Source organism: Cheilinus undulatus, linkage group 11, assembly GCF_018320785.1.
Source record: "Cheilinus undulatus linkage group 11, ASM1832078v1, whole genome shotgun sequence".
Taxonomy (NCBI): Eukaryota; Metazoa; Chordata; class Actinopteri; order Labriformes; family Labridae; genus Cheilinus; species Cheilinus undulatus.
In genome coordinates, this window is record NC_054875.1 from 29,318,780 (window position 1) to 29,332,963 (window position 14,184).

Consider the following 14,184-nt stretch of genomic DNA (forward strand, 5'->3'; position numbering starts at 1 on the left):
GTCACACACACACATAGCTATTATGATGAGTTATGTTAGGAGGAACGACTTCGACTCGGAGGGTGAGAAAGGTTTATTGAATGCTTCCTCCAATCTTTTGGGACTGACTTGTTATTTTCGAGGAGTATAAGCTGAGCAGAATCCCATATCTCTTTTGTTGAAATGACCCGTGACGTTATATGTCATGTTTGAGAGGAGAAAACTGGCAAGCAGCTCTGGTGGGATGTGCAGCATGCATTAATACAGCTGTCAAAGGGACGAACACACCCTTTCCAATGATTAGAGCAGGTCTAGGAGGTTCACTGAACTCTGAGCAGAGGAAGGTGATTCTTCAGCTTCAGTTTGAGAGGATTAAGAAGAAAATACTCTTAACTTTGTTTATTTAGTACACTTTAATAAGTTCAATTTCTCTTCAATGACTCTGAAATGAGTCAGCCTTTCCCTATCTTTCACTACTCTTCTGTATGACAGTATATTATGGTGTAGTACCACTTTCCTCCTGTAGGTGGGAGTGTAGCTCTGTCTTTCTTCCAAACTGCAGCAGGTAGGAGTTGAGAATGAATTTACAAGACATCAGATAAAAATAAGATTTTAAAATATTTCACAAATGAAACCCTTCATTATCACAGCTTTTATTAGTCATTGTGTGATTGTTGATAGATGATGCTCATATGGAGCTTTTAGCAAGGTGTGAACAGGTATGTAAATCTGCATGGATATTTACTGTATGACATGCCCCGACAGGAATGGATTATATACTTTAACAACTTCCCTTAGGAATAATTTTCACAATTCTCTGTGTTTAAGGGATACTCATGCACAGTGTGAATGATCAGGAAATGAGAAAAAGACACAAACATCAAAAACTCACTGTTATTTTGAAATATTTTACTAAAATATTTTTAGCGTAAGAATCTAGTATTAAAAATATGATACATCCATCCATAATGTGTCTGATACAAAAATACAACATGAGGAGTAATATAAAATTCTATAATATAAAATACTTCAACAGAAACAGCAGCACAGAGAAGTAGAATCGAGTTTTCAGTGCACTGTGATAGAGACTTCTTCTACATAACATGTTCTTCTGATTTCACCACAGTGTTTTAAATTACATGGCATATAATAACAGGATGATATGAGCAGAAAAGTGGCATATAAGGCTCTAAGTAGGAAATGAAAAGCAGAGGCTGGAGGTTATTGTCTTTATGCGTCACTTACATCTTGTTATTAAAAAGGAGATAGTTCATTGTGACTGTAAAATAAACATCTTCATTGTTTATGGTAAATTACAGCTCAAAAGTAATCTGCATTTATACAAATTTCCCCAAGAAGAATGGGGATGTCCATCTGAGCTTGTTAGCTTGGTGCTAATACATATAGCAATGGGGTGACTGTGGATCAGTAGGCAGAGTCGATAGTCCTGCAATTGGAAGGTTGATGGTTTGATTCTCACTGCTTCGTCAGTGGCGTGTAAATAGGTATGGATGCCTGTGAATAAGATTAGCTAATAGTGATGGCCAATTCTCCATAGCAACCTCTGTTGTTAGTGTTGTGAATGGAATAAAAGGGTGTGAATGGACAGGGCCCTGTGGTGTAAAAGTGCTTTGAGTAGTCGAATGACTAGAAAAGTCCATTTAGAATTTGCATAATGGAAAGTATGCATGCCCGGGCTTACAGATTTAGCGTGATGGTGCAGAAATTTCAACTTGGGAATCAATCTGTTTTATTACATGATAAGACAAGTTGAACAGACTGCTTTAGTGATATTAATGCAACAGTGTTGACAGAAATTGATAGATTCTTAAAGGGATGTTTCAGTGTTTTCTAAGTTGGGTTGTGTGAGGTACTTTGCAATAGTAGCAGCATTAGCCTCCAGTGATTTCAATGAACAAACAGGATGCGTTTGGAAAAGCTAGGCTAACAGCATAGCAGATGGGTACAGTTTCACTGTGTAATTTGGCAAGTTTAAGGAAAAATGGGCTTAAAACCCCCAAACAATGTTGACTCAATTTTTACGCCGTATCGAAAATGTTTGAAAGGCAGAAAAACACATAGCCAGTAGCTGAAGGTCACATTGCCAAACACTGCAAACACAGAGGCTTTCTGGGTTAAAAAAAATTAAACCCTCCACAAATTTGCAATCTAGTGTACAGTTGAGCCAGCATTGTTATCTGGCCCATCTTTATCTTAAACCAACTAAAGTATGCAGTGAAACTATACCCGTCTGCTACATAGTACAGCCTAGCTTCCTTTAGTGCCTCCTGTTTAAAGGGGCAGTGCTCTTTGAAATCACTGAAGGATAATGCCATTATTGCCAAGTATCTCAGACCCAACTGCAAAAATACTGAAATATCCGTTTAAGTTGATAAGTACTGAATTAATAGAATAGGACAGAATAAATCATTTTTCCTCACCTGTAGGCTGCAAACACAGATTTTTAAACTCTAATGCTAAAAAGCTGTGATGTCCTACAATGAGTCATTACTATTATTTGACAAAAGATCATACATTAATACCTGATCAGAAAATGGTCTATGTGTTATAAAAGTCTGGCCCAACCAGACATTTTAATCTATCTTTTGCCACCTGGTTAAGTTTCCTTGTAAGCGATAAAAACATTTTCTCTGTGGGTATGAACTTAACAAAAAATGAGTAAGTCAAACTTTCATGGTAGCCCTGAAACGATCTAACTTTGTTTTGATAAGGTGAACATAATGTTTAAGTTAGATGTAATTCAGTGCTAACTACAGAAACACTTGTTAGGATACAGGATCCCACAGAGCTCGTCCTCCCACTGGATGATGTGCAGCCACATTGTCCTCCTAATTAGCTCTGTGCTTTGGTTGAGTAAATATACAACTAACAAAAGATTCTGATTTTAAAATGTATTTGTAGAGCAGGAGACAAAACAGCAGCTTTTAATTAAAGCAGATGTGGTGTTTTGTTGGCATTCCCCTTGATATCATCTTTATCCATGTCTTAGCATCTCTGTAATCTGTAACCCTACAGTTGTGCCACTTTACATTGATGCTTTCTTCTTCTTCTGTTATATAGCAGAAGAAAGCATGTTTCAAAATGTGACCTACAAACACTGTCTGACAGTGGTAATGTATTATAACCAGGAACCAGTATGAAGTACTAAAAAAGTGAAATTTCAAGATAAAATGGTAGCTGCATAAAAATGTTGATATTTTTATGAATTAATGGCAATTGAATATTTCCAAATTACAACAATTTTTTCTTCCGAATTAAATTTTAACTGGTTTTGAAAATATTCTGCATTTTTTTAAATTAATTTTTTGAGCACTGCACATCAAGGATGTAATAATTCCTTAAAATGCAATGAAAAATCAAAACGAAAAAAGAACAATTTAAATTGGTAAGAGAAAAAAAATGCAATACTATTTTTAGCCATCTGAGGGAGCTCTCTGCATTTAGCTAAGGAAAAGAGAAGCAGAGACGAAAATTATGTTTTGTCATTTTACTGTCATAGAACTGAAATTAAATAATATAATAATAATAAAACAGAATTTATTTTTTTCTCCATTAAATATTTGACATGTGGCCAAAATCCAGCCTGTGGCTCTTTTGCATGTCATTCCCATTTTCTCTCCCAATTCTGAATCTATCCACTCCCCAATCTGAATTAAGGCTTAAAAACCAAAAATAAATGTAAAAATTAGGATAATATTATATTGCAAACTCTTTCTTGTGATAGATAATGTATCGAGTTGAGTGTATTGTTTCACTCCTAATTCAAGTCCAGAATTTTAATTATAAAGGGCTGTGTTTAAAATTATAGGGTTTTATATTATGCAAGTACAGTGAAAAAAAAAAAAACATATTCTCTGAGAGTATTCCACCATTTTAACGTAACGTTTTTTTATATGAACTTCAACATAACATTAGCAATATTAACAACTCAAACTGACCCTAGAAGACAGTGATATACTTTATGACATTGTTAAATAGTGATTTGAAAAGTCTGAAAAGGCTTCGTCTCTAACTGAGCGAGCTGGCTGTGATAAAGACATAGATCCTGGCCTGAAACGTGGTGAACGCCCCTTGTCTCCAAAGCTTCATCTCCACAGTGATCAAGAAATCTCTGGGACCCTCAACCTGTCGATGCAGGTACACAGCACCTGTGTAGGCGTTCAGCTTCCGGGTGCTGAAGTAGTTTTCCTCGTTTCCTTGGGTTATGCTGACGATGACGTTGTCTCCTGCATATGCTGGAGACGGTCCGATGCGGAAGATCTGCGCTGGGATGATGATGTTTGACTGGAAGCTGAGGTAGTAGTAGGTGATTCTCAGAGGAGAGTTTTGACACTCCAGGTAGTCGAGACAGTTGATACGCTCACAGCGGCTACAAAGGACACAGGGAAGGCAAAATAACTTTATATGTGGGCTGCTTACATTGACAGGAAAGCTAAAGAGTTTTACATGTATTGGACTTCTGTTCTGAAGTCACATATTCTGTCCACCTCTATAATTATATTATTTTCACAGAAAAATATCCCTCAAAGTTTCTTCATTTATGGAATTATCCAAACGTGTTAGAACCTAAAAATCATAGCAGCCTTTAATGAGAGATCAGTGAGGCATCATATTAAACACTGAGACAATGCTTTAAAGACTTACGCGTCAGACACTTTGCGGTAGTTTGGCGGACAGTTGAGAGAAAGGCAGCGGTACCCTCCTTGGATGTTGTAGCAGGTCTCGCTTAGAGAGCAGTTATGGGCCCCTGTGGTGCACTCATCAATATCTAAAACACACATTAATGCACAAGGGCTGGCTTACACCCTGGAGCTGAGGAAATGCACTCTATTCACATGAGAAATACTTCATTGCTTGAACTTGTAAGACAAAAATTAGTCCTTGTGGGGAGGAAGAAAGTGATCCAGTAAAATTCTAATTAGCAAGACAAGATTTTAAGGCTAATAAAGTTTTATTGCCTGTGTAATTACAGTGCTTATGTAGAAGGACCGATTATATTTATCTGAGCAGAACCAGTACTGTGTGCTTTATGTAGGGATGATTTTTTCAGAATCTGTTCCAGAGCAGAATTCAATTAGGCACATGTGTAATGAAGCAGCTACAGCTCATGCATTTTGTTGTTTTTTTTTTTTCTCACCTCTGCATGAGCGTCCGTTTGGAGACATTGTGTATCCATATTCAGGACAGGTGCACTGGTAGCTGCCGGGGACATTCACGCACTTATAAGTGCAAAGATGGCCGATGCTCTGGGAACACTCATCAATGTCTGGGCAACAGAGGGGAAGTAAATCATGTGAAACTGCTTTATTAGAACTTGCCCGAACATAATTGTGGTGGTGTTTGTGACGTATAATCGGGCATGCCTAACCTTCGCAGGTGTGCCCGTCCTCCCTCAGGTAGTAGCCCTGTCTGCAGTAGCACTGGTAGGAGCCGTACATGTTGGCACACTCCTGACTGCACGGGCTGGCCAAACACTCATTAACGTCTGCAGATTAGAGGTTTTAGAGCTCATTACTGTCTCTTTTTGCTTGATCAAAGGATTTTCTCTGTTTTTATCCCAACATATAAACAAGATGTTGTTATTAAGCCAATTATGTTTTTACTGGTTTGTGCTGGAAGGCACTGGATGATGTGCACATGTAATACACAAATACTCCTAACTGCAAAGCCTCTTGATGCACAGTGGATGTTTAAGACCGGCTTTGTTGAGGAATCTGAAGTCTTCCTACACACAGGCATAATTTCACACCCAGATTCACAAAAACATACAAGCACATGCACCAACGTGTACACATGGATGCACATGCTTCTTCACACCCATTAATACACATACACACCTTCACAGTTCTTGCCATCACCGGATAAGCGGAAACCAGTGGTACAAGTGCATTCATATGAGCCTGGGGTGTTCTCGCAGGTCTGGGCACACAGGCGGCCTGGGTAGCGCCAGCACTCATTCACATCTGAGAAGAAAAAGAAGAAGAAGCAGTGTCATCATGTCTCTGTAAGTGTGTGTTGCGTTTGCGTTTGCACCCATGTGTGCAATCGCGGCCAGTCAAGCGTGAGCGGCGGGTCGCGTACGTGTGCATGCCTGTGCGTGTCTGTGTGCATGTCAACGAGAGTGCAATGTGAGGGGACCAGCTGCCTGCTGATAGTCTAAACACTCGAGCGGAGTCCATTATCATGAGAGTCACAACACAGTGAATCACAAACAGAGGGAGCAACAGCAGGGGCAGAGCACAGTCCTCTGCGGCAGGAGACGTGATCGGCCCAGTGGATTTACTGCAAAGCAAAGCCAAGCCGGGGGAAGCAGCAGCAGCAGCAGTAGCTCTCCCGCAGCAGAATAATAAACAGGAGCAGCAGAGTAGTCAGGTGGAGAAGAGGGGAGGCTGTACAGTAGCGCAAAGGAGTGAGAAATAAGGGATGGAGGGTATACAAGAGAACAGAAAGGGCAGAAAACTAAGACACAGAAAGACTAAAACGTGTAAAAACTCTTTATGTATGATGCTGAACATACCGACACACATCTTTCTGAATGAATCGAACTGATAGCCTGTCTGGCATTCACAACGATAGGAACCAGGCAGATTGTGGCACAGCTGGCCCTCCCCACAACGGTGCAGGTTGCTCTGACACTCGTTCACATCTGGATAAAATAGACAAGGACAAAAAACAGATAACATAGGTATGACATTTTCAGCGGAAAACTCTTCACAAATATGTTAAAAATATTGCTGCTTAGGTGTCAAACTGTGCCATATTGAAATGAAAAATGTATAAAGATGTAAAGCTGTGGGAAACCATAGACTGTATAAAAGATGGAAAAGGTGCCTCCTTCTGTTGTACAAATATGAAGCCACAGTACCCCCATGACAGGCACTGAAATATTACAGTCTGTGCAGTAAAGATTGACTGGAAGAGCCATAGTATTGACCACACAACACTTCTGATAACAAAACACACATTTGTCCTACGTATAACATGTAAAGATTACACAGGTAGGTACAGTACGCAGCAATGAAGATATCTGTGTTAGCTTGAATCACACATTCATGGTTATGGAAAGTCCATTGACTCTTGTTTTAATGTTTGTTTCATTTCCTCTTACTGTTCCTCCTCTACTCTGCTATGTGGTACACACAGCACTGCAGAAACCACTCTATTAACAGAGCTGTGGGAATTTATACTTTATACAGCATCAAATAACTTGTTAAAAAGAAACTTCTAAGAAAATGAATCATCTGAAGTCAAATCAGCATGATAAGACAATGGTGACACAAAAACAGGTTTAAGATAAACAAACAGTATTTGACATGTTCACTGATTTTTAAATGTACAGATCTCACATCTGTTAGCATACAATCTTTTCAGACTCCCAGGTGCTGGCTACAGAAGAAACAAGAGAGCCAGTCTGCAGACCATTCATTTCTGATGGCCATTCTCACAGACTGTTCATCTGAGATGTAGCTATGTAGATAATGGCGCTACGTAGCTAATGGAACTGAAGCCAAGCAGCTAAATAAGCCAAATATCTGCTTTATTTAGTTAGCTGAGTTAGCTTTAGCTATGTTTACTAAAAACCACATAGCTAAGACTACCTTAACAACATAGCTACGTAGCTAACATAGCTAAAACTAAGCTAACAAAGCAGTTTTTGTTAGCTACATAAATGTATCTCTATGTAGTTACATCATTTTTAGCTACTTTTGCTAAAGCTCACATTTCTAAAGCTATCTTAGCTACAATGGCTTATGAAGGAATGTTAAAAACGTAGCTAGTGTGTTTATGTTAGCTTTAGCTAAAGCTAACAAAGCTAAAGCAAGCCATTGTTATTGTAACTACATCTAAAACAGATCTACACATAATTTAATTTCATGAATGTAACTGCCAGACTTTGTTTATGAATTAAGTTGACTTTAAAAAAATCTAAAACTGGAGATATGTTGTAAATTATGACACTTCCTTTCTGAGATATGCAGTGCCTCAGATGAACAGTCTGTGAGAGTGGCCGTCAGAAATGAATGGTCTGCAGCCAAAACTCCCTCAGAGTAACAGAGGTGTAACAGGCAAAACAAGACGGGATCAGCAGAACTACCAGAATGGCAGCAGGACTGTGTGTGAGAATGGGTAACTGTGTGCATGTGGAGGCCCTGCTGTGTGTTTTCATTGCCCTCTGAAATGACACCAACATTACACCATTGTGAAACCAATATGAATGCAAAAAGGCATAACGATGGGTTAGGGTACTGGCTTTACTTTTCTCTTCTTTTGTCCCTCGATACTGGAATTGACTACCAACTCCATTTGATCCACAGAGTCCTTTTCTACTTTCAAGAGAAGCTAAAGACCCAGCTCTTAAGAGAACATGATGCACTAGACTCTTCTCCGCTGTTGCCCCCAGTGGTAGAACGAGTCTCCCAAATACAGCTGGCTCATACTATCCTGCTGTACTTCTGGGGGTTTTGCACCCAGTCCACTTGATACTTTTGTCATTATTTGTTGGTGAAGACAAATTAATTGATGGAATGCATGACAGCACCTGCATCCGACTGGACTTTGAGCACTTTGTGGCACTTACCGATGTCTACATCTTTGCTTGTGTTATACTTTTTCTCAGATGTGCATTGCTTTGGACAAAAGCGTCTGCTCAATGAAGCTGTAACACTGTAAACTGTGACACTTGTATTTACTAACCTGAGACAATTTAGAGCTAGGTTGCAAATAAGAAATTGCACTTCCTAAAACAATTTGCACTTATCTTCCACTGACAATTCAAGCTTTATTAACTTTCCATGTGCAAAATGTGCACTACACAGATTAATGCAAAGAATTTGTCAACAGGGGTATTCATTGAAAAATAATCCAGGCAGGCGCAGCTCTGGGCGAGACAGACTTTGATGTCATATACAAAAAGGTTTATGGAAGAGGCGGGGTTTAAGACCCACACTACAGCCAGTCAGTCAAGGGAACCCTACGTTTTTTGGCATTGCTTAAGAAAAAGTACTATGGTGGTCATTACATGGGAAAACACACATTAATAAGGAAAATATTATTATCAGTGCCATCATTTTAATTATCTGAGTGACCTATATGGAGGTAATCAAAATAAAATGTTAAGAATATTCAATAAAAGTAGGGATATGGCAGGGGAACCTTATAGGATAGCTTTGGCTGCAGTCTGAGAAAATTTTTGAGAGTTATTTCCTGTGTTGTCACTAATGCATCTGTATTTTACCTCTGCTTCAACAGTCATGTTTACTCACTTGCCCTTTTACTTGACAATCCACTGTATTTGTCACTTGGCTGTTCATTTTTATTAGAATTTAAACTTTGCTATTATTAAATTATAAATGTAGCTGAAATGAAAATCTCTGATAGATTAATAAATGAATATAAGTTACAATGTTTGTGCTTGATTACAACAAATCCTACCGATACATCTGGATCCATCAGGACTGGCATGATAGCCACGGCTACATATGATCTTCCTCTGGCACATGTACGATCCCACCGTGTTGATGCAGTTAAATCCCAGACTGCACGGCTGGGCCAAAGCACCACACTCATCAATGTCTGTTCAAAAAAAAGGGGGAGAGCAATGAAGACAGAGAAAGACTGAAGACCAATAAGGGCACAAGACATGTGGCATCAGAGACCTGAGGGCAGCTGTTTGGCCACACTGATATCAAAGCAAACGCATCACACACTTGCATTCTCTTGTATAACTTGGTTGTGCGTGTCTGACATTTTCTCGATTTGCTCATTTCTCAGAGCAATTCTTTTACAGTTCTTTTTACAGGGGCGTCGGCTGCCTCGACATGCCCCAGTTCCTGCCCCTGGGGGCTAATTCCAAAGCATCAGTTTGTACTGGAGGAGGACAGAGGATTGGCTTTTATCCACCCCTCTGCAGCCCCTCACAGCAACCTCTCTGATCTCCTGTGTGGCATTTAACCCCTCTGTCACTGCTGCCATACTATTTCACCTGCATGGCATACAGCCGGGAGTCTGCATGGACTTGATTTCAACATTGGGCAAATCTGGTAATCAGACTGAATCTGATTAAAATTAAGATTGAATATATCTAACATAAAATAAATATAACATAATGATATTCAAAAGAAAGCTTTGCTGCTTGTTCAACCCTGAAACAGTGATAAAGCATATTTGTACCCTAGACCCTCTTCATCTAATTTCCCAACTAGAAGGATCACAAAACAAGTAAATGCCTACATTTGGATCAGTTTCTTCCTACAACATTGAAAATCATATTATTGTTCTGGGGAAACACTTACCCATGCAGCTGCCCTGTGAATCTCGGCTATAACCCACAGGACATTGAGGTTTGGCGTTGCACCTGAACGAGCCCTCGGTATTCACGCAGTCAAAGCCAGGTCCACAGTTGTGACTCTGCTGCACACACTCGTTGATATCTGAAGAAATGAGGAAATGATAATAGAAATTAAAGCACACATTAAAAATAGTCACAGTCCAAAATTAACAGGATGAGTAGAAGATATCAGCTTTGATATTATCAAAGGGGAACATAAGTGTGTCCTGACATGACAAATTCCTTAAATTAACTGCATTTTTTTTGTTAAATGATCATTTTTACACATCACCTCTATCAAGCTGCTATGGAGGGTGACATATCCCAAAAGTTTATGTATCATTTATTCTCCAAACACTGGTAAGGCCTGTGGTTCCCAGATTTTGTCTGCCGGGCGACCGCTGGCAGATGGAGAAGGAGAAGTTTTTCAAGCCCCCCCCCCCCAACACACACACACACACCTATTTAACATGGGTAGGATATGGCAAAAAGAGTTAACCCTCTCTCCATTTCCCATATTTTACTGGTGAAGCCAAAAGTAAGATACAGTAACTTGGATTTTCTTTTTGTAGTTGTGATATTTATACTGAAAGAAAGCCAATTGGCAGGTCTTTGAATTTACAAAGATTAAATGAGTTTATATAGAGAAAAAAGTTAAGTACATAAACTGTCTGACTCTTTGCCTGTTTTTGTTGATGAAAGTTATTCTATCTGTGGTGATTTTGCAGTTTTGATTTTATTTTGTTGACTTCCGGTTTGACCACTTCCTGGGTGGAGTTTCTGTTCTCTCTTTACAGAGATTGGGCGTCCTCACCTGCACTGATTCTCCAAGCTCCTGCACACCTGTCATTCATCACTGCAATCACCTCCCTGCTCTTAAGCTCTGCTCTGTGCCTTCACCAATGCTAGATGATTCCTGCTCTTTCAGTGGTATACTTTTGCGTATTACGAACATGATAAAATTAAGTTGACGTTCCATATGAAAATCAAACATCCTGGACATAATGAAATTACGTTAGAATTATACAATTGATTGGAGTAATAGTAACTTAAATAATATGTTGATTCAACATGATTCTTTTAAACAGTCTAATTTGATTGAAACATTTTGGTCTAAAGAGTAACAGTTAGGTTGGGATAAAGAGGAAAGGGATGTTGGATCTACACATTCTGATTGTGTGGGACTGATGTACACATTAAAATTAAGTAGATTCAAAGAACTTTTCTTTCAGTGTAGTGTAGATTTATGCCCTACATTTTCCTTGAAGTCCTCTCAAAACCTTTGCTGCCCTTTGCTACAAGTGTACAACAGCAAGGTGATTTTATCTGGCCTTGCCGAGCCCTTGCAATAACCTCAGGCTCCCCATGGGCCATGGGCCCCATTTTGAAACCACCTGGCTAGGCAGTACATAAAACAAATTTATTAAAAATTAAATGTAGTTATATTTTATTTTATTAAACCTTAACATAACCAGGAAAACTTTTTTATTATTAGTGTCCTGGCCACGGTTTACCTTTTTCATTTACAAATTTCGGATCAATATTTCAGTACAAAGCAACCAAATATACAAAAGGATAAAAAATTATCTGGAGGTAGCATGCTACTATGGGGTTAGCTTTGGTAGAATGATGTTTAGTGTTTTTATGTGCAGTAACTAGCAGCTGTACCCACCATCTTCTCAGTCGTTTGCCAAACACTGTTAATATCTGGGTGTTCTCAATACCAGATTTTTAGACTTTTTAGAAAGGGTGCATGGCTCTGTCTGCTCTAAGGTAGTCACAATTAGATTGGTATATAATCTACTCTATCACTTTCTAATTTGTGTGGGTCTTGGGGTACCTCAGCTTTTCTTAGATAAAAGTAGAGGGGACTGCAGTTTGAGAACCACTGGCCTAGGGTACTGTCTGAGCAGGTAGTAAGAGTGCATGAGCCCCTGGTCATGATATGGATGTCACTAGAGCCCAAAAACCTCTGGCAGTCTCTGAGTAGGTATTACCAGGATAGAAAAAGCTGGGGAGAAAAAAGAGATGCCATTGAGCTTGACCTTGGCTGCTAAGTGACAAGCGTGTGTCGACATGTGTCGAGCTTGACCCGGCCCCCCACCTCCTCCAGCACTGGGTTGAAGCACATCAGGCCCTGTGATGAATCCTTGGAGCCCTACATGCCTAACACTTCTACCCATGACTGTATGTCCACTCAGGGCATTTTTTCCTCACAAGCACGCATTCACAACCCACTGAAAACAGCTCTACAACCCACTTTTGGGTCTCAACCCACCAGCTGAGAACCACTGCTTTAAACATATGGTTAAAAAAGTATTGAAGGATTGAAAATTTAATAAGGCTACCATCTAATGATTTCATGCAAGCTTACAGTGCAGTCCACAAAAATAGACTCATGCAATTCCCAGTTTCCCCACAGGATGGCACTGTGGTCAAATAACAGCGTGCACAGGTACTCACACTGCTGCTCATCCATCATAATGCTGTTAAGTCAAGCCTCTATGAAGGTTAATCAGGAGTAAAAAAAATCATTTCACAGTAAAGGAGTCATATCTCTGCTCTTTGTACAATGACAACAGTATGAATGACACATTATTTCAGCTAGATGAATACATCCTGTGAGTCAAAGCCACAGTCACATGCAGCAGCCCTGTCAGCAGTGTATGAATTAACATTGCAATATATTCTCCTCTGAGTCCCCTTACGCCAGTCTACTCTGGGATTTTCCTTCTGTCAGTCAGGCTGCCACATCTGTTGTGTAGCATGAACCAAAGCTGGAGGGAAATCACAACCTCAAAGGATATAAAAAGGTGTGCGTATGTGTTTGTGTGAATGATGTACAACAGCCTCATGTATCACTACTGTAAATGCTGTAAAGAGGCCAAAACCAGAGCTGGCAGGCTGCTCTGTTGATACAGCATAGGTCTCTAAATTGCAGATAGTGATTGAGCATCTTGCTCCTGACACAAGCATGGCATAGTCGATAGGAGCTGAGTGAGCCTGACACCGACAGAGACAACGAGAGAGAAAAAAAGACAGGCAGGAGGATGAATGTGTGAGAGAACGCAGCGAAGACAACAGGATCAAGGAACCTCGAAGGTCAGAGAGTCCGCCTGCTGAATGTGAGAATTTAACCTAATGAACCCTTGGCTGTTTTTGTCTCTCTGTTTTCAGTTGTAAAATTTACAGACAAACACATTCATGCAAAAAGAAGACAGAAGAAGACTAACAACCTACTGTTATTACCAGAAGATATTTACTTAAATGCCACAACAGTGCTGTGCATTCTTTAGTTTCTTAAGCAGTGATAATGGCATGGCTCTATGCAGCTTAATACCTTTATTCAGTTGTTTTGCAACTTTGCATTTGACTTAAATCAAACAAAATGACGTCTTGGTTGCCAGTAAATTACAAGGATTTGTGGTGTCAAGACAAGAAACCTTGATGATTTGATTTATTTTCTCATCAGCACCACCATGAGGCCAAATTGTTCATCTGAGTATTGTCTTCATGCCTTGAAAAGTTATTTCTCATCCTAATCATCAAATCAAATGTTAAATATATTTAACCCATAGATAGAACACATAGTGGTGAGGCCATTTTTTGCCAGATTGTGTACTCTCTTGTGGATTATTTTGACTGTGTCAGTGTTAACACATGACCTATGGTGTAAAAGTGCCTTTATACAAGCTCAAGTCCAATTCCTTACAACATATATTTTGGAGAGTATGTTGGGTTTTTTTTTTAGTAGAATTTGGACATTCTAATATCAGAACCTGTAACAAGTCAATAATAGCTTTTGATATGCACTCATGGTGTTTAGATTTAGATTTAGACATACTTCATTGTCATTC

General features: G+C 39.4%; 1 protein-coding gene across 2 annotated transcripts in view; it reads right to left on the minus strand.

Annotated features, from left to right (window-relative positions):
• Positions 1-871: 871 nt before the first annotated feature.
• LOC121517910 (fibulin-2-like) overlaps positions 872-14,184 on the minus strand; it is a 44,653-nt gene continuing 31,340 nt past the window's right edge. The window contains exons 10-17 of one of the 2 annotated variants that reach the window (XM_041800017.1): positions 10,293-10,430; positions 9,433-9,573; positions 6,518-6,646; positions 5,838-5,963; positions 5,369-5,485; positions 5,138-5,266; positions 4,645-4,768; positions 872-4,369 (exon numbers count right to left, since the gene is read on the minus strand). In XM_041800017.1, the coding sequence (XP_041655951.1) occupies positions 4,009-4,369; positions 4,645-4,768; positions 5,138-5,266; positions 5,369-5,485; positions 5,838-5,963; positions 6,518-6,646; positions 9,433-9,573; positions 10,293-10,430 (1,265 nt within the window). In that variant the 3' untranslated portion in view covers positions 872-4,008. The remainder of the gene's footprint in view (positions 4,370-4,644; positions 4,769-5,137; positions 5,267-5,368; positions 5,486-5,837; positions 5,964-6,517; positions 6,647-9,432; positions 9,574-10,292; positions 10,431-14,184) is intronic. The other variant, XM_041800018.1, reaches the window with a different exon arrangement.